Here is a 27,721-nt window from a genome sequence, read left to right as displayed (position 1 = left end):
CAATGCATTCCAGGCCACCACCACCCTCTGTGTAGAAAAAAAAACTTCCCCCCCGCACATCTCCACACATCTCCACTGAACCTCTTTCCCCCTCACCTTGAACTTGTGCCCCCTTATAATTATCATTTCCACCCTGGGAAAAAGCCTCCAACTGTTCACCCTATCTATACCCCTAATAATTTTATAAACTTCTATCTGGTCGCCCCTCAGCCTCCATCTCTTTAAGGAGAATAATCCCAGTTTATTCAATCACAGACTGGAATTTTTTGCTTTTAAGTTTTCTCTTTTGTTCAACCAAATTCTGTTTCACTAATGTACATAAGGTCCAGGATGTTCTTTTTTTTTTGGGGGGGGGGCGCAGCCACAGACAATCCCCATTATGTTCAAGCATTTCTAATTCCATTATGATTTTCCACTTTATACAGGACTTGGAATTCACGATTCAGTGCGGTCTGATAGGCTGAGAGAGGTCTGTGTCGTGTCCGATGACCTGTAATATAAATGAATGCATGAAGTGTCTTCAGTAATTCTTCGGGACATTTTTGACATCGAGAAAAAAATCAGACCAAGTAGCTGAGCAATGTTGAATCCTAGAATTACCAGGGGGGGCGGGGGGGGGGGGGGCGTTTGACGGTAATTCAGGAGAGATATATGTTGACTTTGCACCATTTACCACTGCCTCAGCCACAGCCTGTACACCTGCAGGTGTGCCATTGAGGAATGCAAGGAATCTGTGCTGAAGCACTTGTTTGAAACCATCCATCAGTGTGGTTAAGAACCAGATGTGCGTTATATGGCAAAACAAACCTATTCTTTCAGGAAATTTATTCAAGTGAAAGGAGTGGATTTTATGACAGATCTTTTACCATCACTCACTGATCTTGTGGCTGTGCGTGTGCCGCATTATCTAAACGTTGGGTGCTCTGTCAGTGAATTTGGAACTTGGCTCTGAAACTGCTGTCTGGCTGCTTTTAAAATGTGAAAGAACATGACCCATTCGGAGCTGATTAACTGACTTGCAAAATTCGAAAAACACATTGGGAAGGGTCAAAGTTGACACACTCCTGCCTGCCACTTGCTGGAAATTAATAATGGATTGTTGACAAACCAAGATCTTCATGTTCACTTTGACGTATCTTTCAATGGTCGATTAACAGCACATGTAGCCATTTAAAAAATTTTTTTTAAAGTGCCCAATTCTTTTTTCCCAGTTAAGGGGCGATTTTTCACGTGGCCAATCCACCTAACCTGCACTATCTTTGGGTTGTGAGGGTGAGACCCACGGAGACACGGGGAGAATGTGCAAACTCCACATGGACAGTGACCTGGGGTCGGGATCGAGCCACGGCCCTCGGTGCCGTGAGGCAGCAGTGCTAACCACTGCGCCACCGTGCCTCCCCCACATATAGCCATTTTGAAACATTTTTTGTAAATTAGATTTTCTAACCGTTTTTTTTTTTCTCCTTCCCCCCGCCCCCCCCCCCCCCCCCCCCCCCCCCCATAAATGTAGAGTACCCAATTCATTTTTTCCAATTAAGGGGCAATTTAGCGTGGCCAATCTACCTAACCTGCACATCTCTTTGGGTTGTGGGGGCGAAACCCACGCAAACACTGGGAGAATGTGCAAAATCCACACGGACAGTGACCCAGAGCCGGGATCGAACCTGGGACCTCGGCGCCGTGAGGCAACAGGGCTGTAACCGTTTTTTTAATGTCGAACTGCGATTTTCTTTTTCATCCTTATGTTAATCATAGAATTGCATGGAACATACAGCATAGAAACAATCTATTCTAACCCACAGGTCCATATCTGTTTTTATGCTTCATGCAAACTGGTTCTGGTTTAGCACAGCGGGCTAAACCTCTGGCTTGTAATGCTGAACCGGCCTCCCTGAACAGGCGCTGGAATGTGGTAACTAGGGGCTTTTCACAGTAACTTCATTGAAGCCTACTTGTGACAATAAGCTATTATTATTATTATTATTATTAATAATAATAAACACACTCCCATCATACTTCATCGAACTCTACAGGAACTACGCGAGTTAGTGCATGCGCCGAAGGACCGGCGTTGTTCCACGCATGCGCAGACCGGCTGGCGTTTACTGGCGCATGTGCCGGGGGTTGTCTTCTCTGCGCTGGCCATGGTAAAGTTCCAAGCCTGAACAGAGTATTGATTGCAGAATCAAAAATATCTGACATTTCCATTCAGTATCGATATGTGATGTTATATTTGCCAAATAATTACTTTTGTCTTAATTGTGGAAGCGGAACTTTTGTAAGCACGGGAAGCTTCCTAGCCAATCATGTTGGCTATTTGCTAAAACATGCAAAAACAAGTGCTACGACCCTACTATCTCCGTCTCATAGCCAAATATCTTACTTTGCTCCAAATTTTATCCAATTTTTCCTTAAAGGGTACAAAGAGTCTCAATCTCTATCACAGAATGCCATTCTATGCTTCAATGATACTCTGTGCAAACGACCTTAAATTTATGAATCCTCATGACTGACTTCTCAACTACAGAAAATAGGTTTCTGTATTCATCCAATCAAAACCTTTAATTATTTTAGATGCTCCTATTTTATCTCCTCTTGGCATGCTCTGCGGTCAGTGCGATGTGCCTCACAAGCAGGAATGAACAAGGGATAAGAACAGAAAATGTCGGATCAGCTCAGCAGGTCTGGCTGTAACTGTGGAGAGAGAAATCAAGTAAAGATTTCAAGTCTTCAGAACAATGAACAAATGGTTTGTGCTCATTTTAGACATGTGGGAGGGGGGAATAAGTGAATAAACTTGCACTGGAAATGCCTTGTTAACTTCATTGATGAGTGAGAATTTCGATTCTGTGATCCTATTGCAAGTTAATTGACCAAACCAATGCAAGTGACCCGCCTGACTTTCTTTCCAAGGGGCATTATCTTCAAAGAATTTAAAACTGCCTTTACTTGTTTAATTTAGAGTACCCAATTATTTTTTTACCAATTAAGGGGCAATTTAGCGTGGCCAATCCACCTACGCTGCACATCTTTGGGTTTGTAGGGGTGAGACCCACGCAGATACGACAGATAATGATCTGGGGCCGGGATCGAACCCGGGTCCTCAGCGCCGAGATGCAGCAGTGCTAACCACTGTGCCACCATGCCGCCCTTATTTTCTCTGAATATAACACTGCCTTTATTTTCCCTAAATATAACATGAAAATGCACAGTACAGTGCATTTATATTCTGTCATTAAAAAAAACCCTTCCCTACTGCAAAAGAGGATTTGCCCACCATTTGTGTGCAGCTGAACTTGTGGGCAGGCAAGGTGAAATTTGACTTTTTTTTTTTACTGATGACTGTTGCTAGGGGCGAGAATTGTGCATGATGTAGTGCAGGAAATTCCTTAGTTGAGAGACTTGGCAGGATAAAAGCGTGTGTCTAACTTGTTAGAGGTTGTCCAGAGTTTATTGTGAGGAGCAGAGGAGGAACCATCCTATCTCCTTTTTGTAATTATCTTCTACGTGGGAGGATTTGCACTGAACTGCATGTTGTGCATAAGTGAACATGGAAAATGTGGTATTGAGTAAGGCAACCAGTAATCTGCTTAATGCAACCAAAATACATGCTCACTTCTCCTTCAGCGGAAATAACCAATATCCCCGCCTTGAAGGGTTAGTTAGGTGTTTGTACATCTCTGGAGACATTGAACTGCACCCAGGGTGTACGTCCCATCTGGGTTGAAAATCATTTGTTGTGGTTGTAGAGGCTGGTTCATGAATGGCTCCCTTCTGCAGCTGCCTCGTATGAATAGTGTTGGCCACAGGTTTTTCTTCCTCTTCCAGCGGGCTCTCTTCTAACATGTGGTCATGTCTTTTACCCTCTGCTTTCTCCATGACCTGCTGACTGCCTGTCTCCTTTCTTGTCCAGGTTAACACCACATTATTGTCACAGAGAGCATAAAGGAGAAGGAAAGATGAGAAAATAGAGGATAAGAAAAGTAGCATGTCAGCTCATTCTGTTTGGGACGGAACGAAAATATAATCGAGCAATTTATTTTGCCATTTGGTAAACGGTTGGGGGGACAGACTATAACTGATTCTACATGCCTGGACTTGATTGTACAAAAACAATCTTAAAACTAGTTCAGTGTCATCCTTACAAGGCTAACTAATGTATGCTTACCTATCTTGTCGATGCTGGAAGTTCAATTACATTCTTGTTTTTTAAAATGTAATTTACTCCAAACTTATGCAATTGATTTCAAAACATGAACAGTCTGGGTATCATATTCCACAACTCACAATTATACAGTTTGTTCAAACCTTTTTCACCCATTTTCACCCTCCCCCAACCCCCGGTAACGAACAATTTCTCAAACATGGCCACGAACATCCCCACCTTGCCTCACAGCCCTCTGCTGAATCCCTCAATATGTATTTAATCTTTTCTAAATGGCGAAAGTTGTATAAGTCTCCCATCCAGGCCGTCACCCCTGGTGGAGTTGTCGACTGCCATTCCAGTAAAATCCTTTGATGGGCGACCAGAGAGACGAAGGCCATGACATCAACCATCCTCCCCTCCATCAGCTCTGGCTTCTTTGATATCCCAAATATCGCCACCAAAGAGTCCGGCCCAACCTCCTCCTCCACTATCGTCATTAGTGTCGCAAACACTCCCGCCCAGTATCTCTCTAGCTTCTCGCAGCCCCAGAACATCTGTATGTGGTTTGCCGGTACACACCCACACTTCTCCACTCGTCTGCCACTCCCTGGAAGAACCCACTCATTCTTTCCCGAGTCATATGCAACCTATGTACCACCTTGAACTGCATCAGGCTCATCCTTGCGCACGAGGAAGTTGCGTTTACCCAATGCAGCGCCTCACTCCACACACCCCAGTTTATCTCCCCTCCCAGCTCCCCTTCCCATTTCCCCTTAAACTTCACCACCTGCTTGCCTCCCTGCTCTCCCAGCCACCCATTTATGTCTCCTATCCTTACCTCCCCTTCCACATCTGAAAGCAGCAGTCGCTCCAGCAGACCAAATTTCGGTAGCCTGGGGAAGTCTTTCCAATCTTACCGCCTGTTTCTCCTCCCTCCCTCCCCCCCGGCTCGAATCCATGGTCCACACCCAGCGGCGTTAACACCGACAATCCCCTCTATCCCAAAGTGCCTCTTCAACTGATTCCAGACCTTCACCGTGGATTGCACCACTGGGCACTCTGTGTATTTCCTTGGCGCCGATGGCAACACTGCCATCACCATAGTCCACAGGCTGGATCCCCGACAGGATTCTTGCTCCACCCTAATTCATTCTGCCCTCCGTCCCACCCTCGCCTCACCTTCGCCGCCCAGTAATAATGCAGCAGGTTTGTCAACAGCAACCTGCCCCTTCTGCCTCTGCCTCTGTAACAGGGTCTTCTTTTCCCTGAGTACCTTCCCTACCTACACAAACTCTGAGATAATCTTATCTAGCTTTCAGAAAGAGACCTTTGGTATAAAAAAACTGAAGCGGTCTGGAATATCAATCGGAACCTTGGCAGGGCGTTCATCTTCACCACTTGGACCCTCCTTGTCAGTGTCAGGAGCAATGTGTCCCACCTCTTCAGATCCTCCATAACCTCCTCCACCAGCTTTGTATAATTCCATTTATGCAGTGTCGCCCACTCCCCGTTACCTGAATCCCCAGATATCCAAAGCTGTCCCTGGCTACTTTAAATTGGTATCAATGTGATCGTTGCCTGCATTATCATCTCCGGCAACACCCCCGCCTCACTAAATGCCCCAGTAGGTGCTCTGCAAACTCCTTATAAAATTCCGCCGGGTAACTATCAGGCCCTGGGGCGTTCCCGACTTCTTACCCCTTGTACTGTCCAATATCTCCCTCAGTCCCAGAGGCTCCTCTAGTGCCTGTCTCTTCTCTTCCTTCAACTATAGAAACTCCAGCCCATCTAAAAACCTCCCAATGTCCCCTTCTTCAGCCTCCGGGTCTGCCCTGTACAGTTCCTTATAGTATTCCCATAACGTCTCATTTATCCTCACCGGCTCCGTCACCACCTCCCCCGTCACCACCTCCCCGTCTCTCTCCGTATTGTCAATATTTCCCTGGATGTGGCCTGCCTCCGTAGTTGATGTGGTAACATTCGGCTTGCCTTCTCCCCGTACTCTTACTGCACCCCTATGGCCCAGGCAACTGCCCCACCGCCCTCCCCTCGTCGCCCTCCCCTCATCAACCTATCAAATTGCCCCTGCAATGTTTTCCTTCTCGTCATCCCTGCATGGTGGGTGGGCGCTAATTGGACTATCTGAAAATGAAATGAAATTGATCATTAAGTGCCGGTACTCCTCCCTCATTTTCCTTTCCTCATGTGCCTTGAATGAGATAATCTCTCCTCGGACCACCGCCTTCAGTGTCTCCCAAAATGTCTCCCAAACGCCTACACCTCCTCGAACTGGTTCAGCTCAACATAGTCTTTAATCACCGATCATACCTCATCACAGAACCATTAATCTGCCAACAACCCCGAATCTAGCCTCCATCCCGGCCTCTGCTCCCGTCCTGATCTAAGCCGAATCTCCAGTCAGTGGGGCACACGGTCCAAAATTACTATCCCTGCGTACTGTGCCCCCTCCACCCCTACCAACACTTCCCGGCTCACCACAAAAAAGGCAATTCTGGAGTACACCCTATAAACATGTGAGAAAAAGGAGTACCCCCCCCCCCCACCCCTCCAGATTCCTAAAACACCATGGGTCCACCATACTCATCTGTTCCATGAACCCTCCCAGCTCCTTTGCCATTCGCATCCTTCCCATTGACATGGGCTCAACCTATCCGTTCTAGGCTCTAGAACACAATTAAAATCTCCTCCCATGATCAAATAATGCGTGGGATCGCTGCCAGCAACCCCCTCATTACGTTGTCCCAATTCGGTGCATAGACATTCACCAACACCACTGGCATCCCCTCCAGTACCCAGCTCACCACCACATATCTCCCACCAAGATTCCTCACTTCCTTCGCACTCACAAACCTCGTCTTCTTGCTTATCAGGATGGCCAACCTTGCGACTTAGAGTCAAACCCCGAATGAAATACCTGGCCCACCCATTCCTTTCTCAACCTAACCTGGTCCTTCATGCGGAGATTCATCTCCTGCAGAAAGAACACCTCCACTAAAACCCAAATTCTTTTCTCCGGTCTGTTGAGTCCTTGCACGTTCCATGTTATAAGTCTTACTGGGGGCTGACGTCTCCTTTTCCCCATCTACCGGTCACCATTCTCTCCTTTCGGCTCTGCCCCCTCTATCCATCCAAGATGGCCCCCTTCTCTGCTCCTGACCACGCTTCTTCTCCAACCGTGCCATGTCGCATCTTCCTCCTTTGCCCCGGCCATCCCTCGCGGCCATCTCCCCCAATTCACTTCCGTTCATCAGCCAGCATGGCAACTCTTGCCCAAAAGGTTCCTCCTATCGGCTCTCCAACCCCTCACCCACCCTAACCTCTTTGTTCTGTGTCGAAGGCTGGCATCAGCCCCGCAAGCATCCGCGAGACATACCTTGTCACACTCGTGCCTTCCACTCCTTCAGGCCGGCTGACAATACGCAGGTTCTACCTTCTCAACCTGTCCTCCTGCTCGTCCACCTTTTCTCTCAGTATTCTCCACCTCCTTCCGTTGCTGACGGAACTCTTCCTTGATGAAGGCTATCAACTGTTCCATCTGGGGCCTTCCAACTTGCACTGGCACTTCGCCATCTTTAAAATAGCTGTTGCGCTGCAGGTCTCTTTCAACTCCTTGGCCAGGCCTTACACCTTCTTCTGCCGGGTTTGGTAACCGGCAGATATACCACACCTGAGGGGGATCTTCTGCTCCACCCTTCAGCTGCACTGTTCTGTCAAAATTAATCCCATTTTCAGGTAAAAAGAGCTCTTTTCTATGCCTTTAAGCGGGACCTTCCCTGTGTGCGACCACTCACAACAGAGCCGCTACCGGAATTCAATTACATTATCGAACGGAACTATATTAATAGAGTTTTCAAAATAATTTTCCAACACTTTTGCATATGGGCCCAAAACCTCTTAAGCATTAAAAGTTTCCGTTGACTTAATGCACTTCAGTTAAACTCCGAGGAAACGGTAATTTGCTATTCATCCCGAACTACTAGTAAGTGGTCACTTAAAAGTTGTGTGCATATCAGTTATGTTGCAAAAATACTTTTATTTGTGCATCACCTTTCATGGCCTCAGGATGCCCCAAAGCACTTTACAGTCAATTAAATACTGAAGCGTAGTCACTGTTGTAATGTAGGAAACATGCCAGCCAATTTGTGGACATTAAGCTCCCACAAACAGCAATAATCTGTGTTTGTGATGTAGATTGAAGGATTAATATGGGCCAGGACGCCAGGGGTAACTCCTTGCTCTTCAAAATGGTGCCAAGGGATATGTCCACCTGAGAGGACCTCAGTGTAACGTCTCACCTAGAAAGTAGGCACCTCTGACTGTGTAGCATTCTGAGTGCAGTATTGCACTCCAAACCACTCCTGCATTGAGTTAAGGGAGTATTGCCGTGCATAAATGTGTTTGAGAAGTACTGATCAAAGTTTGTATCCTGACTGGACACAATGTTGGGCTCCCAAAGTGGAAAGACGATGGGCGGGATTCTCCGTTACCCGACGCCTAAATTGTGTTCGGTGATTGGGCGGAGAATGGGCTCAGACGCCGAAATCAGAGCCGGCGCCGGTTTGACACCAGTCAACCATGCTCCATCCGCCCACTCGAAAATGTCGTCATCGTGACACATTTCTGCAACGGTGTTGGCATGGCATTGGCCGGTCCACCCGCGATGCTCCGTCCCCAATGGGCCGAGTTCCCGATGGCGAGGGACACGTGGTCTCAGCTGGAACTCGGCATGGCGGCTGTGGACTATGTCCAGCTCCGCCACACGTGGCCGCGATCCATGCCGCTGGCCGGGGGCTTTGCGAGGGCTGTGGGGGGGGTGGCCAGTGGGTGGGCTGTGGGGTCGCGGGTGGCAAGTTGGGTCTGTGTACGGCTGGCTCCATGTTGTACGGCGCGACAGCTGCAGGTCATCGGACTTGGCCATTCGCCGTCCGTTTTCAGCGTGGGACGTAGGTGCAGGTGCTAGCCCCTCACTGGTCCCGGAATCATTGAGGGGTCACGCCGATTTTTTTGGTCGTAAAAGACCACACATGCTTCACTGGCGCCGGCACTTAGCTGCTGAAACAGAGAATCCAGCCGATACCTATCAGCAAAGTCCTCTACAAAAGCAGAATGGCTTTGTTGACGTATTGCAATTGTTTCAATTGTTTGGAGCTCTAAATTCCACTGACTCAGCATCCATGAAACTGCTTGTTTGCATCAGTTAAAACTATTACAACAAATGTGTCTACTGTTGCATGGTCTCCTTGTTTTTGTCATGTTCTTTTTATAAAATATAGTAATTTTCGATATACACTTTGTGAATGAGACAGTTACTGTGTAAAATTATTGTAGTTAAAGCTCTTTCTCTCCTATGCACCCTGCTCGCCTTAAAAATAATTTAATGGTGAATGGATAGATATTTTAAGGAGCTTAATCCCTGGTAATACAAATTTAAAAAGCAGGTACCACTGAAAAAGATTCTCTTGTCCAGTGTCGTTATGGTGCTTGCTGTAGATTTTAAGCCTGATCATAATGCATTTGGAATTTAAATTAGTCGAGAAACAGAAATGTTGTGCCCATGCCTATCCAGTACAACACTGCAAAGTTTATCAGTTGCAAACCTAAGAGGGGGATAATTCCAGTTTAACTATGCCAGATGATTTGTATCTACCTGGCTTCTGAATTTTAGACATTGGATATTCAAAATCTAGGTAGGTACGGTAATGCTGTTCCATATCTAGGGGAGAAATTGAGCATGGATGAATTGAGCAATTAGACAGTAAGAAAATCTCTTTTCAAATTAAATAAAAATATGAAGGTTCCAAATCTTCAGAAGGCAAGTTAACGGAAGGAAAGGAGAAATGTGTATTTATAAACTATTTACAAAGATTCTACTTCACCTTCAGGTTAACTGTCTTTGTCCATTTGAGTTGGATAGAACAAAGAACAAAGAAAAATTACAGCACAGGAACAGGCCCTTCGGCCCTCCAAGCCAGCGCCGATCCAGATCCTCTATCTAAAACTGTCGCCTTAGGATCTGTATCCCTCTGCTCCCTGCCCATTCATGTATCTGTCTAGTTACATCTTAAATGACGCTATCGTGCCCGCCTCTACCACCTCTGCCGGCAATGCGTTCCAGGCACCCACCACCCTCTGCGTAAAGAACTTTCCACGCATATCTCCCTTAAACTTTTCCCCTCTCACCTTGAACTCGTGACCCCTAGTAATTGAGTCCCGCACTCTGGGGAAAAAGCTTCTTGCTATCCACCCTGTCTATACCTCTCATGATTTTGTAGACCTCAATGAGGTCCTCCCTCAACCTCCGACTTTCTAATGAAAATAATCCTAATCTACTCAGCCTCTCTTCATAGCTAGCGCCCTCCATACCAGGCAACATCCTGGTGAACCTCCTCTGCACCCTCTCCAAAGCATCCACATCCTTTTGGTAATGTGGCGACCAGAACTGTACGCAGTATTCCAAATGTGGCCGAACCAAAGTCTTATACAACTGTAACATGACCTGCAACTCTTGTATTCAATACCCCTTTCGATGAAGGAAAGCATGCCGTATGCCTTCTTGACCACTCTATCGACCTGCACAGCCACCTTCAGGGTACAATGGACCTGAACACCCAGATCTCTCTGTACATCAATTTTCCCCAGGGCTTTTTCATTTAACATATAGTTTGCTCTTGAATTGGATCTTCCAAAATGCATCCCCTTGCATTTGCCCAGATTGAATTCCATCTGCCATTTCTCCGCCCAACTCTCCAATCTATCTATATTCTGTTGTATTCTCTGACAGTCCCCTTCACTATCTGCTACTCCACCAATCTTAGTGTCATCTGCAAACTTGCTAATCAGACCACCTATAGCTTCCTCCAGATCATTTATGTATATCACAAACAACAGTGGTCCCAGCACGGATCCCTGTGGAACACCACTGGTCACAGTTCTCCCATTTTGAGAAACTCCCTTCCACTACTACTCTCTGTCTCCTGTTGCCCAGCCAGTTCTTTATCCATCTAGCTAGTACACCCTGGACCCCATGAGACTTCACTTTCTCCATCAGCCTACCATGGGGAACCTTATCAAATGCCTTACTGAAGTCCATGTATATGACATCTACAGCCCTTCCCTCATCAATCAACTTTGTCACTTCCTCAAAGAATTCTATTAAGTTGGTAAGACATGACCTTCCCTGCACAAAACCATGTTGCCTATCACTGATAAGCCCATTTTCTTCCAAATGTGAATAAATCCTATCCCTCAGTAGCTTCTCCAGCAGCTTCCCTACCACTGACATCAGGCTCACCGGTCTATAATTACCTGGATTATCCCAGCTACCCTTCTTAAACAAGGGGACAACATCAGCAATTCCCCAGTCCTCCGGTACCTCACCCATGTTCAAGGATGCTGCAAAGATATCTGTTAAGGCCCCAGCTATTTCCTCTCTCACTTCCATCAGTAACCTGGGATAGATCCCATCTGGACCTGGGGACTTGTCCACCTTAATGCCTTTTAGAATACCCAACACATCCTCCCTCCTTATGCCGACTTGACCTAGAGTAATCAAACATCTATCCCTAACCTCAACATCCGTCACGTCCCTCTCCTCGATGAATACCGATGCAAAGTACTCGTTAAGAATCTCACCCATTTTCTCTGACTCCACGCATAACTTTCCTTCTTTGTCCTTGAGTAGGCCAACCCTTTCTCTAGTTACCCTCTTGCTCCTTATATATGAATAAATGGCTTTGGGATTTTCCTTAACCCTATTTGCTAAAGATATTTCATGACCCCTTTTAGCCCTCTTGACTCCTCGTTTCCGATTAGTCCTACGTTCCCGATATTCTTCCAAAGCTTCGTCTGTCTTCAGTCGCCTAGACCTTATGTATGCTTCCTTTTTGCTCTTAGCTAGTCTCACAATTTCACCTGTCATCCATGGTTCCCTAATCTTGCCATTTCTATCCCTCATTTTCACAGGGACATGCCTGTCCTGCACTCTAATCAACCTTTCCTTAAAAGCCTCCCACATATCAAATGTGCATTTACCTTCAAACAGCTGCTCCCAATCCACATTCCCCAGCTCCTGCCGAATTTTGGTATAGTTGTCCTTCCCCCCAATTTAGCACTCTTCCTTTAGGACCACTCTCGTCTTTGTCCATGAGTATTCTAAAACTTACGGAATTGTGATCACTATTCCCAAAGTAATCCCCGACTGAAACTTCAACCACCTGGCCAGGCTCTTGGCCAGGCTCATTCCCCAACACCAGGTCCAGTATGGCCCCTTCCCGAGTTGGACTATTTACATACTGCTCTAGAAAACCCTCCTGGATGCTCCTTACAAATTCTTTCAACTATGAATCTTTAACTATTTGATTATTTGTATAATGAGTTCCACTTATTTCAAGTAGGGCTGGTTTAGCACACTGGGCTAAATCGCTGGCTTTTAAAACCGACCAAGGCAGGCCAGCAGCCCGGTTCGATTCCCGTACCAGCCTCCCCGAATAGGCGCCGGAATGTGGCGACTAGGGGCTTTTCACAGTAACTTCATTGAAGCCTACTTGTGACAATAAGCAATTTTCATTTCATTTCATTTCAAGTTAGGTATACAACACAATACCGCCACCTCTGAAAGAAGAAAGAGAGCGGGATCTTCCAGTACGGTTGACGGTGCACACCCTGGCTGTGGGTTTCCCAGCGGAGTGGGGTGGATTCAATGGGAAATCCCATTGACAGTGGTTGGGAACAAAATATCCTGCCGCCAGTCAATGGTAGGCCGTCTCCCGTCGTCAAGAAACGGGAGGCCAGAGAATCTTACCCAGAATTTATGGCGGCATTGGATAATATCCATACCTACAAACAATTACCAAACTGTTAATCCAGGTGCACTGCCAAAAATGCACCCAGATTAAGAAAGCATGGGCATATTCCTGAAACTATGGCGCTTTGGGATTTGTCCTTTTAGAGCTTCTCCGTACACCAGGACCCAGAATCCCGACAACTCAAACGTATTTGGCAAATCCTGGTGTCGTAAATTGGATTTTCAGGCTGTTTAAGTTGAACAGCCATAGAACGTAAGCAAATTCCCAAAATGTAAGTCATGTAGAATTAAATTACATAACCTGTGTATTTGTTCTGCATAACGGGATTATGGGCGGGATTCTCCATTTCCCGAGCCACGGGTTCCTCGGCGGCGTGCCGTTCACTGGCAGCGTGATTCCCTACTCCCGCCACTTGTCAATGGGATTTCCCATTGAAGCCAGCAAACTGCTCGCGGGAACAGAAAATCCCAGCAGCCGGAGAATCTTGGCCTATGTATCATGGAGTTGAACAGTGTAAAATACGGGCTCGTCGATTCTTCTTGTCTTTTGGCTATTTAAAAAATATATATATATTCTCCCTTCAGGCAAAACGCTACACAATATTTTAAAATGTTTGCAATACAACTCTGATTATAAACCTCGCACTCTTGACGTGTCTGTGAAAATAATACTTCTGAAAATTGTGTAGTTCTCACCCTTGTCATTGGTATCTGTCCGAGTTTCTTCCAGTTATAATCAGCAGGCTTTTGTTGGAATCCAGTAATTTGATAGCTTGAATGGTGAACTGCAGTATACAGTTATAGCCTGTGCTTGGCTTTCAAGAGCTATTATGATTCATCTTGCCTCGGAACGCAAGTGCGACTGCTGTCTGAAGTGAACTTGATTTACTGTAGCTTACAATTTTCAGCTTTTTTAGTACAACCTGCAAGTAAAGATAAATGTAAATAACAAGGGAACCGAAGGCTAGAGGGAGTAGGCGGACCTGGGGTAGAGACCAAAATTATTGAAGGTTCAAGGAGCCAACTGACCTGCCCCTGCTCCTAATTTGTATGTTTATATCTTGACATTTTAAACAGTTGCTGTGGCCTCTGGTCAAAATCACAGAAGTTTTGTCTCACTTTAAGATATTGCACTCCGTGGAGCAAGCATAACCAGTAGAAACCAAAGCGATCAAGTGCAAATGACCATAAAATTGACCAATTAAATACTTCAAATAATTTCTTCATCCTGGGTGCTGTATTACTTCAATATAGAATTATAGAATCTGCAGTGCAGAAGGAGGCCGTTCGGCCCATCGGGTCTGCACTTTTTGGACACTAAGGGCAATTTAGCATGGCCAATCCACCTAACCTGCACATCTTTGGACAGTGGGAGGAAACCGGAGCACCCTGAGGAAACCCTCGCAGTCATGGGGAGAACGCACAGACCCAAGCCGGGATTCAAACCTGGCACCCGGAGCTGTGAAGCAAAATGTTAACCATTGTGCCACTGTGCCGTCCACTCAGTTAGTTATATATCTGTTGCTAGCTGCAAAGATGAAAAAGTAGAGGAGCCACACATTAAGTTTGTTTTGTGCACGGTAAGAGATGTTTCTACAGGGTAAGATGGTGATCTCCCTAAACACCAGCAAACACTCCGCTGACGCCACTGCGAGTCATGTGACATTTCACCAGCTAATAGTGTTACTTGACCACATAACGCCCCTCGTCCTTTAGGGCCAACGACTTTTCTCTCAAACACATAAACAGCACCATATTTGTTATATTACATCAGGTTATAGGGGGCACCATGGCTGCGCAATGATTAGCACTGCCTCGCGGCCCCAAGATCCCAGGTTCGATCCTGGCTCTGGGTCAATGTCCGTGTGCAGTTTGCACATTCTCCCCGTGTCTGCATGGGTTTCACCCCCACAACCCAAAGAGGTGCAGGGTCGGTGGATTGGCCACGCTAAATTGCCCCTTAGTAGGAAAAAATTAATTGGGTACTCTAAATTTTTTATTTTTTTAAATTACATCATGTTATTTATAACATTTACATTAATAAGACAGTCTCTTTGTTGGATGTCTGTCCTGTTGAGGTAATATCGGATATTCAGGAATTTGGCTGTTTGTGATCACAGAAGTATCTTCCTGTTCACTTGTTGAAATGAGCTCAGTGTCTGTCTCTGAAGGTACTGACGATTCTGCAGTAGCAGATTCAGTAATTTCTGCAGCGTATCTGTTCTGGCGTATCAATGTCCATACACTCCTATATGAATATTTCTGGTGAAGACTATATGTTCACTTTGTGAAGCTAATAACTGGTCAGGGTGCTGATGCCAAAATCGTTCATCGTCTGTTTGAACTGTGTAAGATATCGGACCTGTCGTGGTTAGAGTGATGGCTGGGGTCCATTTTGCACTTTAAAGATTCTAGTCTTCGGGTTTTGCTCTCTTTTTAAAAAAAAAAAAAAATATTTTATTGAAAATTTTTGGTCAACCAACACAGTACATTGTGCATCCTTTACACAATATTATAACAACACAAATAACAATGACTTATTTTATAAACAGAAAATGAATAAATAATAAATAACAAAAATGAAAACTAGCCCTAATTGGCAACTGCCTTATCACAAGTAACACTCTCCAAAAATATAATTTAACAGTCCAATATATAATTATCTGTAGCAACGACCGATACATATTATACAGTATATATTAACAACCCTGAGAGTCCTTCTGGTTCCTCCCCCCCCCCCCCCCCCCCCCCCGATCCTGGGCTGCTGCTGCTGCCTTCTTTTTTCCATTCCATCTATCTTTCTGCGAGATATTCGACGAACGGTTGCCACCGCCTGGTGAACCCTTGAGCCGACTCCCTTAGAACGAACTTAATCCGCTCTAGCTTTATAAACCCTGCCATGTCATTTATCCAGGTCTCCACCCCCGGGGGCTTGGCTTCTTTCCACATTAGCAATATCCTGCGCCAGGCTACTAGGGACGCAAAGGCCAAAACATCGGCCTCTCTCGCCTCCTGCACTCCCGGCTCTTGTGCAACCCCAAATATAGCCAACCCCCAGCTTGGTTCGACCCGGACCCCCACTACTTTTGAAAGCACCTTTGTCACCCCCATCCAAAACCCCTGTAGTGCCGGGCATGACCAAAACATATGGGTATGATTCGCTGGGCTTCTCGAGCATCTCGCACACCTATCCTCCACCCCAAAAAATTTACTGAGCCGTGCTCCAGTCATATGCGCCCTGTGTAATACCTTAAACTGAATCAGGCTTAGCCTGGCACACGAGGACGACGAGTTTACCCTGCTTAGGGCATCTGCCCACAGCCCCTCCTCAATCTCCTCCCCCAGCTCTTCTTCCCATTTCCCTTTTAGTTCATCTACCATAGTCTTCCCTTCGTCCCTCATTTCCCTATATATATCTGACACCTTACCATCCCCCACCCATGTCTTTGAGATCACTCTGTCCTGCACCTCTTGTGTCGGGAGCTGCGGGAATTCCCTCACCTGTTGCCTCGCAAAAGCCCTCAGTTGCATATACCTGAAAGCATTCCCTTGGGGCAACCCATATTTCTCGGTCAGCGCTCCCAGACTCGCGAACTTCCCATCCACAAACAGATCTTTCAGTTGCGTTATTCCTGCTCTTTGCCACATTCCATATCCCCCATCCATCCCCCCCGGGGCAAACCTATGGTTGTTTCTTATCGGGGACCCCCCCCAAGGCTCCAGTCTTTCCCCTATGCCGTCTCCACTGTCCCCAAATCTTCAGTGTAGCCACCACCACCGGTCTTGTGGTGTAGTTCCTTGGTGAGAACGGCAATGGGGCTGTCACCATAGCCTGTAGGCTAGTCCCCCGACAGGACGCCCTCTCTAATCTCTTCCACGCCGCTCCCTCCTCCTCTCCCATCCACTTACTCACCATTGAAATATTAGCGGCCCAATAATACTCACTTAGGCTCGGTAGTGCCAGCCCCCCCCTATCCCTGCTACGCTGTAAGAATCCCTTCCTCACTCTCGGGGTCTTCCCGGCCCACACAAAACCCATGATGCTCTTTTCAATCCTATTAAAAAAAGCCTTCGTGATCACCACCGGGAGGCACTGAAGCACAAAGAGGAATCTCGGGAGGACCACCATCTTAACCGCCTGCACCCTCCCTGCCAGTGACAGGGATACCATATCCCATCTCTTGAAATCCTCCTCCATTTGTTCCACCAACCGCGTTAAATTTAACCTATGCAATGTGCCCCAATTCTTGGCTATCTGGATCCCCAGGTAACGAAAGTCCCTTGTTACCTTCCTCAACGGTAGGTCCTCTATTTCTCTGCTCTGCTCCCCTGGATGCACCACAAACAACTCACTTTTCCCCATGTTCAATTTATACCCTGAAAAATCCCCAAACTCCCCAAGTATCCGCATTATTTCTGGCATCCCCTCCGCCGGGTCTGCCACATATAGTAACAAATCGTCCGCATACAAAGATACCCGGTGTTCTTCTCCTCCTCTAAGTACTCCCCTCCACTTCTTGGAACCCCTCAACGCTATCGCCAGGGGCTCAATCGCCAGTGCAAACAATAATGGGGACAGAGGGCATCCCTGCCTTGTCCCTCTATGGAGCCGAAAATATGCAGATCCCCGTCCATTCGTGACCACGCTCGCCATCGGGGCACTATACAACAGCTGCACCCATCTAACATACCCCTCTCCAAAACCAAATCTCCTCAACACCTCCCACAAATAATCCCACTCCACTCTATCAAATGCTTTCTCGGCATCCATCGCCACTACTATCTCCGTTTCCCCTTCTGGTGGGGACATCATCATTACCCCTAACAGCCTCCGTATATTCGTGTTCAGCTGTCTCCCCTTCACAAACCCAGTTTGGTCCTCGTGGACCACCCCCGGGACACATTCCTCTATTCTCATTGCCATTACCTTGGCCAGGATCTTGGCATCTACATTTAGGAGGGAAATAGGTCCATAGGACCCGCATTGTAGCGGGTCCTTTTCCTTCTTTAAGAGAAGCGATATCGTTGCTTCAGACATAGTCGGGGGCAGTTGTCCCCTTTCCTTTGCCTCATTAAAGGTCCTCGTCAATACCGGGGCGAGCAAGTCCACATATTTTCTATAGAATTCGACTGGGAATCCATCCGGTCCCGGGGCCTTTCCCGCCTGCATGCTCCTAATTCCTTTCACCACTTCTTCTACCTCGATCTGTGCTCCCAGTCCCACCCTTTCCTGCTCTTCCACCGTGGGAAATTCCAGCCGATCCAAAAAGCCCATCATTCTCTCCCACCTATCCGGGGGTTGAGCTTCATATAATTTTTTATAAAATGTCTTGAACACTCCATTCACTCTCTCCGCTCCCCGCTCCATCTCTCCTTCCTCATCCCTCACTCCCCCTATTTCCCTCGCTGCTCCCCTTTTCCTCAATTGGTGTGCCAGCAACCTGCTCGCCTTCTCCCCATATTCGTACTGTACACCCTGTGCCTTCCTCCATTGTGCCTCTGCAGTGCCCGTAGTCAGCAAGTCAAATTCTACATGTAGCCTTTGCCTTTCCCTGTACAGTCCCTCCTCCGGTGCTTCCGCATATTGTCTGTCCAACCTCAAAAGCTCTTGCAGCAACCGCTCCCGTTCCTTACTCTCCTGCTTCCCTTTATGTGCCCTTATTGATATCAGCTCCCCTCTAACCACCGCCTTCAGCGCCTCCCAGACCACTCCCACCTGGACCTCCCCATTATCATTGAGTTCCAAGTACTTTTCAATGCACCCCCTCACCCTTAGACACACCCCCTCATCTGCCATTAGTCCCATGTCCATTCTCCAGGGTGGGCGCCCTCCTGTTTCCTCCCCTATCTCCAAGTCTACCCAGTGTGGAGCGTGATCCGAAATGGCTATAGCCGTATACTCCGTTCCCCTCACCTTCGGGATCAACGCCCTTCCCAGCACAAAAAAGTCTATTCGCGAGTAGACTTTATGGACATAGGAGAAAAACGAGAACTCCTTACTCCTAGGTCTGCTAAATCTCCACGGGTCTACACCTCCCATCTGCTCCATAAAATCTTTAAGTACCTTGGCTGCTGCCGGCCTCCTTCCAGTCCTGGACTTCGACCTATCCAGCCCTGGTTCCAACACCGTATTAAAATCTCCCCCCATTATCAGCTTTCCCATCTCTAGGTCCGGAATGCGTCCTAGCATCCGCCTCATAAAATTGGCATCATCCGAGTTCGGGGCATATACGTTTACCAAAACCACCGTCTCCCCCTATAGTTTGCCACTCACCATCACGTATCTGCCCCCGTTATCCGCCACTATAGTCTTTGCCTCGAACATTACCCGCTTCCCCACTAATATAGCCACCCCCCTGTTTTTCGCATCTAGCCCCGAATGGAACACCTGCCCCACCCATCCTTTGCGTAGCCTAACCTGGTCTATCAGTTTCAGGTGCGTTTCCTGTAACATAACCACATCTGCCTTAAGTTTCTTAAGGTGTGCGAGTACCCATGCCCTCTTTATCGGCCTGTTCAGCCCTCTCACGTTCCACGTGATCAGCCGGGTTGGGGGGCTTCCTACCCCCCGCCCCCCCTTGTCGATTAGCCATCCCCTTTTTCCAGCTCCTCACCCGGTTCCCACGCAGCTGTATCTCCCCCAGGTGGTGTCCCCCCGCCCATCCCCTCCCATACCAGCTCCCCCCACTCCCCAGCAGCAGCAACCCAGTAATTCTCCCCTCCCACCCCCCCCCCCCCGCTAGATCCCCCGCTAGCGTAATTACTCCCCCCATGTTGCTCCCAGAAGTCAGCAAACTCTGGCCGACCTTGGCTTCCCCCCGTGACCTCGGCTCGCACCGTGCGACGCCCCTCCTTCCTGCTTCTCTATTCCCGCCATGATTATCATAGCGTGGGAACCAAGCCCGCGCTTCTCCCTTGGCCCCGCCCCCAACCCCCAATGGCCAACGCCCCATCTCCTCCACCTCCCCTCCTCCCCCCATCACCACCTGTGGAAGAGAGAAAAGTTACCACATCGCAGGATTAGTACATAAAACTCCTCTTTCCCCCCTTTTTAGCCCCCCTCTTCGCCCCCCACATTCGCCCCACCACTTTGTTCAAACGTTCTTTTTAATAACCCGCTCAATCCAGTTTTTCTTCCACAATAAAAGTCCACGCTTCATCCGCCGTCTCAAAGTAGTGGTGCCTCCCTCGATATGTGACCCATAGTCTTGCCGGTTGCAGCATTCCAAATTTTATCTTCTTTTTATGAAGCACCGCCTTGGCCCGATTAAAGCTCGCCCTCCTTCTCGCCACCTCCGCACTCCAGTCTTGATAAACGCGGATCACCGCGTTCTCCCATTTACTGCTCCGAGTTTTCTTTGCCCATCTAAGGACCATTTCTCTATCCTTAAAACGGAGGAATCTCACCACTATGGCTCTGGGAATTTCTCCTGCTCTCGGTCCTCGCACCATCACTCTGTATGCTCCCTCCACCTCCAACGGACCCGCCGGGGCCTCCGCTCCCATTAACGAGTGCAGCATCGTGCTCACATATGCCCCGACGTCCGCTCCCTCCGCACCTTCAGGAAGACCAAGAATCCTCAGGTTGTTCCTCCTTGCGTTATTCTCCAGTGCCTCCAACCTTTCCACACATCGTTTCTGATGTGCCTCATGCATCTCGAACCTGGGGCCCCGGAGCTGTGAAGCAACAGTGCTAACCACTGTGCTACCGTGACACTTTGGAACTGGATCAAAAATGTGAAAATGCTTAGCAAAATGTCAAAGTAGTTTTAAAGAAGTCCAAGTTATTGGTCCATTACAATCCAAAACTGAGGTTTAGCACAGTGGACTAAACAGCTGGCTTGTAATGCAGAACAATGCCAGCAGCACGGGTTTAATTCCCGTATCGGCCTCCCTGAACAGGCGCCGGAATGTGGCTAGGGGCGTTTCACAGTAACTTCATTGAAGCCTACTTGTGACAGTAAACGATTATTATTATTATTATGTCTCACACTTAATGCCCTCAGGAGATGAATGGCCAGAGAATTTGCCTCTAGAACATTAACTAGCGCTGAGTCGAACGAGGCTCAACTGGGAAAAAACGTGCAGACTCCAGACAGATAGTAACCCAAGCCGGGAATCGAACCCGGGTTCCTGGCGCTGTGAAGCAGCAGTCGCCAGTTTTCTCTACTGTTACATATTTGCTGTTGTCACAAACAGAAAAATAAGTAGAGGCGCCACACCTTAAATTCGTGAAGACATAGAGCAGGGCTTATTAAGAGATGGTGCTTCTACAGCATAAGATGGTGAATTCTCCAAAAGCTCGTGAAATGCTCTGCTGACATCACTGCTTATCACGTGACATTTCACTAGCCAATAGTGTTACGTGAATACATGCACAATTTAACTTCTACAAGATAAATGTAGAAAAATTACCAATCCTTGGATAGAATAAAAGTTTATTGGGAAAATAATTGGTCTTTTACGAGTTTTTTTTTAACAAACAATTTTATTGAGGTATTTTAGGCATCTAGAAAAAATGACATTGTACAGTACAAACAAAAAAAGAAGTCAAGACACAAATTACACGTGAAACATAATGCAAACCACGCTCTATTCACAGACCTGCCTCAATATCCCCCTACTCTACTCTACCCTAGCCCCCCCCCTGCTGACGCTTACTCCTCTGCAAAGAAGTCAATAAATGGCTGCCACCTTCTGGCGAATCCTAGTAGCGAACCTCTCAAGGGGAACTTGACGTTCTCTAGGCCAAGAAAGCTCGCTATGTCTGATAGCCATACCTCAACCCTCGGGGGCTTTGAGTCCCTCCATGCTAACAGTATTCGTCGCCGGGCTACCAGGGAAGCAAAGGCCAGAACATCGGCCTCCTTTCTTCCTGGACTCCCGGGTCCTTCGAAACTCCAATGATTACCACCTCCGGGCTCATTACCACCCCAGTTTTCAAAACTGGACATGACATCTGCGAATCCCTGCCAATACCCCCCGAGTTTAGGGCACGACCAGAACATGTGTACATGGTTAGCCGGCCCTCCGGCGCATCTAGCACACTTGCCCTCCAGCCCGAAGAATCTGCTCATCCGGGCCACCGTCATGTGGGCCCGGTGCACAACCTTAAACTGGATCAGGCTGAGCCTGGCGCATGTTGCGGTCGCGTTTACTCTGCTCAGGGCTTCTGCCCAAATACCAACTTCCAGCTCCCCCCTGAGCTCCTCCTCCCACTTAAGCTTCAGGTCCTCAGTCTGCGTATCCTCAGTTCTCATTAGCTCCTTGTAGACGTCTGAAACTCTACCCTCTCCCACCTCTCCCCTTGAAACTACCCTGTCCTGCCTCCCCTTCGGCAGGAGACGTGGGAAGGATGGCACCAGTCTGCGTACAAAATCCCTCACCTGCAAGTATCTTAAGTCGTTCCCTCTCGTCAGCCCAAATTTCTCCAGCGCCCTCATGCCCGGAAAGCTCCCTTCCAGGAACAGATCCCCCATCCTCACAATCCCTGCCCTCTTCCACAGTCGATACCCCCTGTCCATGTTCCCCGGGGCGAATCGGTGGTTGCCGCAGATTGGGGTCCACACCGATGCTCTTACCTCCCCTACATGCCTCCTCCACTGGCCCCAGATCCGAAGAGCCGCCATCACTATCGGGCTGGTGGAGGACCGTGCCGGCGAAAGTGGCAGAGGCGCCGTGACCAGGGCTGCTAAGCTAGTGCCCCTGCACGAAGCAGCCTCCATTCTCTGGTCTTTTAAGAGTTAACAATACCTGCGGGATGATATCCTCCGAGACCTGTTTACTGTTCAAGGCACAAGTTGGATATGTTTTTACCTGGGTCTTCAGTGCTGCAGATTTCAAGATATCCTTGGGATTGTTTGTTCCCATGAAACTGCATCATCTATCATCCACCATGGCAACCCCTATAACCTAATCAGGTCATAAATGATGGAGAGGATATGGCTTTGGAAACTCAGTGTGGATTTGAGTAAACACTGAAGCAGCAAACACATGGTTCAATCCAAAGAAGGTCGGTAGGTAGGGATGGATAATTGGTGTTTGTGTCAAAGGTTGATGACAATAGCTGTAATCTTGTCAATGTTTAACTGGAAGAAATGCTGGCTCATTGTGCTCAGTTTGCCAAAAGAGGCAGTGAAAGGGGTTGAGAGAGGCATGGCATTGGGAGTCACTCCTGCCCGTGTAGCAACTATCAACATGTCTGCAGAGGGATGCTGCCAAGTGCTTGGGTAAAGAGCAGGAAATCAAGTATAAATTTCCCAAGGTAATTGAGGTTGAAGGACGATCCATTGCTGAAAATTCTCCAGCTAGGATTTGGTGGCACGTTTGGAACCAAGCAAAAGGCAGTCCCCACTGAGTTGGACAAATAGAGAGTGGAGCTGGTTAACTATCTTGAGCTTCAGAAAAAAGGTGCAAGACAAAAGGATATGTACTACGGCCATAATTGCATAGGATATAATTTCTGACTTTGAATGGAACAATTTGACTGCTAAAGCAAGCATGGAAATCCAGTTCAACAGATAATGGGCTCAGGTTTGGGAGGCAGCAACACATTAAAAGAATAGTTATTTATAGTCACTGTTGACATATTTTCCATGACGGCAAACACTCACTTGTAATATTTGCTTTGATCTATGCAACTCAGTACTTTGGACAGAAAGTTTAAAATAATTGAGTTATGCAGCGGGAAACATGTCAGACATTAAAGGACTTCGATTTTGTCAATACCTTTATACAGTTGGAGCCGTTAAATATGAACCAAACAAATAATGAATCAAACCAATGGTATTTGGTTTTTGCTATTATGATGAATGCAAGAAGTACCCAATAATGTTTTTTCAAATGAAGGGGCAATTTAACGTTTCCAATCCACCTACCCTGCACATCTTTTTTGAGTTGTGGGGGTGAGACCCACACAGACACGGGGAGAATGTGCAAACTCCACTCAGACAGTGACCCGAGGCCGGGATCAAACCTGGGTCCTCGGCGCCGTGAGGCAGCAGTGCTAACCACTGAGCCACCGTGCCACCCGTTGTTTCAAATGTTACTGAATTTAAACATGGGGAAAATTTGACATTAAAAATGGATATATTTTTTTGAGGGTCCGAAAGTTGGTTTGTTGCTGTTACGACATACTGTGGCGTTTAAAAGAAAACAGTTAACACCTTATTAGTCAGGTATAACATTTTCAGGGATTGTAGCCTTAAAAAGGATGTTCTCATCGGTTCAACGGTGTAACAGTATCCTGTAGAAGAGTAAGAAATCACTGGTGACAACATCTGAGTTTCTGTGTTTAAATGCCTATATGCAGATGCTAGAAGGTGGTTTCGCAGATAATAATGTTGAATGCTGAGAGTTAATCACTACAACTGCAAAATCTCTTAACAAAAACGAACCACGCAAACACGGGGAAAATGTGCAAACTCCACATGGACAGTGACGTAGAGCCGGGATCGAACCTGGGACCTCGGCGCCCAGCACCCAGCAGTGATAATCACTGTGCCACCGTGTTGCCCTGCACCATTCTGCACTTGCAGATTTTTTTCTAGACCATTACAAGTAGCAACCACATCAAAAAGCTATCAAGTAGCGATGAACTAAAAGATGTATATAAATCTCACTGAATAAAACTTTTTTGTGTGCCTACATTAACTTCAGCGAGTACTTAATTGGTTTTAGGAAGTGAGCTGAAAGGTCCACTGATGAAGTCTTTTTTCCGTTTACCTCCGAAATGACTGGCTTTCTGCAGGGGTTGTATGGTTTCGAAATTGTAAAATATTTTCCAATGATGTGAATAACTATTTCTTTCAGAAAGAGCAAATACCACAGAACTGACTCCTGTGACGACTATGCTATCTTCAAATTCCACTGCAGTAGGGGGATTACAAACACTTCAGACATCAGAACAAAATGTGCTGAATGAAAGCACCACCTCAACGACTTCTGGCCCTGAGGGAAATTCCATGTCATCCACTGTTATGATATCCAATACAAGCCTTTCAACAAGCACCCCAGATATTTCAATGCCCAGTGTTACATCCTCGTCGACTGAGAAAAATGCGAGTACCACTGAAATGCAAACCGCGCTTTCAAATGCAACACTTATCACCACAGGTTCTCCTGTTACAGCTACACTACCAGAGACTCCACAAATGGTGGCCACAACCGAGATGCCAACCAACACGACATCGAATTTCACCCAAACTGCAACACTGGATCACACCACCATTGCTCCAACACCTCAGAATGCATCGACCAGCATACCAGCTACGAGTGGAGATGTGAACGTTACTGTGTCAACAGGAGGTTCCACAAATGAAACTTCGGCGGTGGTTACGCCAAACGTTACATCAACCAGCACATCTTCAACGATTGAAACCAGTATAAATGCGACAGTGTCAGTGACTGCTACAATCCCAATGAATGCTACAAATGAGGCGATGACTCACAGTACAGAAGTTTCCAACTCTACTTGGTCCACAGCACAGTCTCCAAAGACCTCGGCAACACCGGCTGCAGGTAAAATGCAAATATTTTTCTCAAGTGTAATAAACGGCTTTGCTTAATTTTGATAGAAAGTAGACTGATTAATTTGAGGTTAGCATTTCAGTGCACTTCATTAGTGTTCGCAATGATTGGCTCTTTGGATGACATGCATTACACATGGCAGCGTTGAGGGCCCAAGGACCTGCCAGATAACTATACGTAAGATGGACTTAAAATTTCTTTATTGGCATAGCTCATTGTTGATTAGAACTTCCTCCAGTCAGGTGTTGGTGTTCTCAAAGTTCACATTTATTTTGATTTGACCTTGAATCATGTCAGTCATAATGACCTTAATGTCTACTCGGTGTATAGTAAATATCCGAGTTGTGGTGAAAACGTTACTGGTAAGGTGTGTGAGCAATCATCAACTTTTTGCCAGGTAAAACCTGAATATAGAGTCTATTTGGAATAAGAACTGTCCCAGTTTCCTGGTTTAAAGTTAAATCTAGGAAAAGCAAACTTGATGGGAAGGGGTGAATAGGGACAATATCTCGAGAAAAGTGATTAGAAAGTCAATGTTTATAAAAATAAATTTAGAGTACCCTAACCCTAAATAATTTTTTCCAATTAAGGGGCAATTTAGCGTGGCCAATCCCCCAACCCTACACATCTTTGGGTTGTGGGGGCGAAACCCATGCAAACACTGGGAGAATGTGCAAACTCCACATGGACAGTGACCCAGGGCCAGGATCGAACCTGGAACTCGGGGCCGTGAGGCAGCAGTGCTAACCACCGCGCCGCCCAGAAAATCGTTCTTATCTTGTGAATATTAAGAAAATCAGAGGTCAATAAAGAATGAAGGAGACATTGGCATTTTGTTTTCATAAACTAATCTTGTTTAGGACCTAATGGAAAGTGGAATTTTCCATCAAGTGCTTGTGATGGCTACTGCTGTGAAATAGTTTATGTTGTATAAATAAGCATCTGATTTATTTACAGATCTAAAAACCTCTGCTTTCCATCTTGTCCAGTAAAGCTATTTAATTTTATGCTCCAAGGTTATTTCTTTCCCCACTTGGGCCAAATCTCTGGCCACATGCTGACATAACTCAAGGGTGTGGTTCTTACTTGGTAAGATTTTACCTGGTCAACTTCCTAATAGCGCAAGTACAACTGGGAATCTCTGACTACACACAAAATGCAGGTCAACTAATCAATTGTGTTGGAGAATTACTGCAAAAGCAGAGGTTTTCCATCTTAAACTTATTTATCCAGACAGCTATCAGTAAATTATTCAAACAGCATGTGGAAGTAAACTGCTAGACTAGTGGAGGCAAAGTCTCTGGAACAGTTGAAGAAACAATTGGAGTATGACAGTGAGGGAAACATTGTAATCTCTCGATAAATACATTTAAGATAGGCGGCATGGTGGCACAGTGGTTAGCACTGCTATCTCATGGCAGCGACGACCCGGGTTCGATCCCGACCCCGGGTCACTGTCCGTGTGGAGTTTGCACATTCTCCCTGTGTCTGCGTGGGTCTCACCCTCACAACCCAAAGAAGTGGAGGGTAGATGGATTGGCCTCGCTAAATTGCCCCTTAATTGGAAAAAAAATTTAAAAGTGTTTTAGATGGATATCTTGTGATCTTGGAAAAATGTTGCTTGCGCAGTTAAACTCCTACACAATTAATTAGTTGAGCTGCATTTTGTGTATGGTTCAGAGATTCCCAGTTGTACCTTGCACTATTAATAAATTGACTAGTGTTATGGGCCAGGGTTTAGAGAATCCCAAAGTGTATCATGGAATTCACCTGACCCACAACATTTAATGGATTGCGGTATGGAGAGCACATGGCCCACTCTACAGGTGTGGTACAGCAGAAATGGAAAAGTATTTTTTTGAAGCAAAACAATGTTTATTCTATGAACTCAAGTTAACCTGTTTAAAACATACAGTGAACATCTTAGCAACCATCAATTCAAATACAACCCCCAAAGAATACAACACTAAGTAATCCTTAATAACTTCCCAAACAACATCCAGAAGAAACATCTTTTAACAGAAGCACATTAGGTTTACATTCACTACTGAGAATGTTTATAATTCTGAATTCACCAAATGATCAAGAGATAGTCTTTTCATGGCACAGAGATCAACAGTACACCTGCTCTGTCTGGCTTCAGCTCCAACACTAAAAACAAAACTAAAACACACCCTGCAGCAAACAGCTTAAAACGAAAGTAAAAAGCTGACACAGTCCAG

At 46.6% G+C, this 27,721-nt stretch overlaps 1 protein-coding gene across 3 annotated transcripts in view; it reads left to right on the top strand.

Annotated features, from left to right (window-relative positions):
* The window catches only part of muc13b (mucin 13b, cell surface associated), a 138,556-nt gene that overhangs the window by 44,704 nt on the left and 66,131 nt on the right, over nt 1–27,721 (top strand). For all 3 annotated transcript variants that reach the window (XM_072487228.1, XM_072487230.1, XM_072487229.1), the window contains exon 2: nt 24,783–25,490. In XM_072487228.1, coding sequence (XP_072343329.1) covers nt 24,783–25,490 — 708 coding nt within the window. The remainder of the gene's footprint in view (nt 1–24,782; nt 25,491–27,721) is intronic.

This window comes from Scyliorhinus torazame, chromosome 21, assembly GCF_047496885.1.
Source record: "Scyliorhinus torazame isolate Kashiwa2021f chromosome 21, sScyTor2.1, whole genome shotgun sequence".
In the NCBI taxonomy this organism is placed as follows: Eukaryota; Metazoa; Chordata; class Chondrichthyes; order Carcharhiniformes; family Scyliorhinidae; genus Scyliorhinus; species Scyliorhinus torazame.
This window is presented reverse-complemented; position numbering and strand designations above follow the sequence as displayed.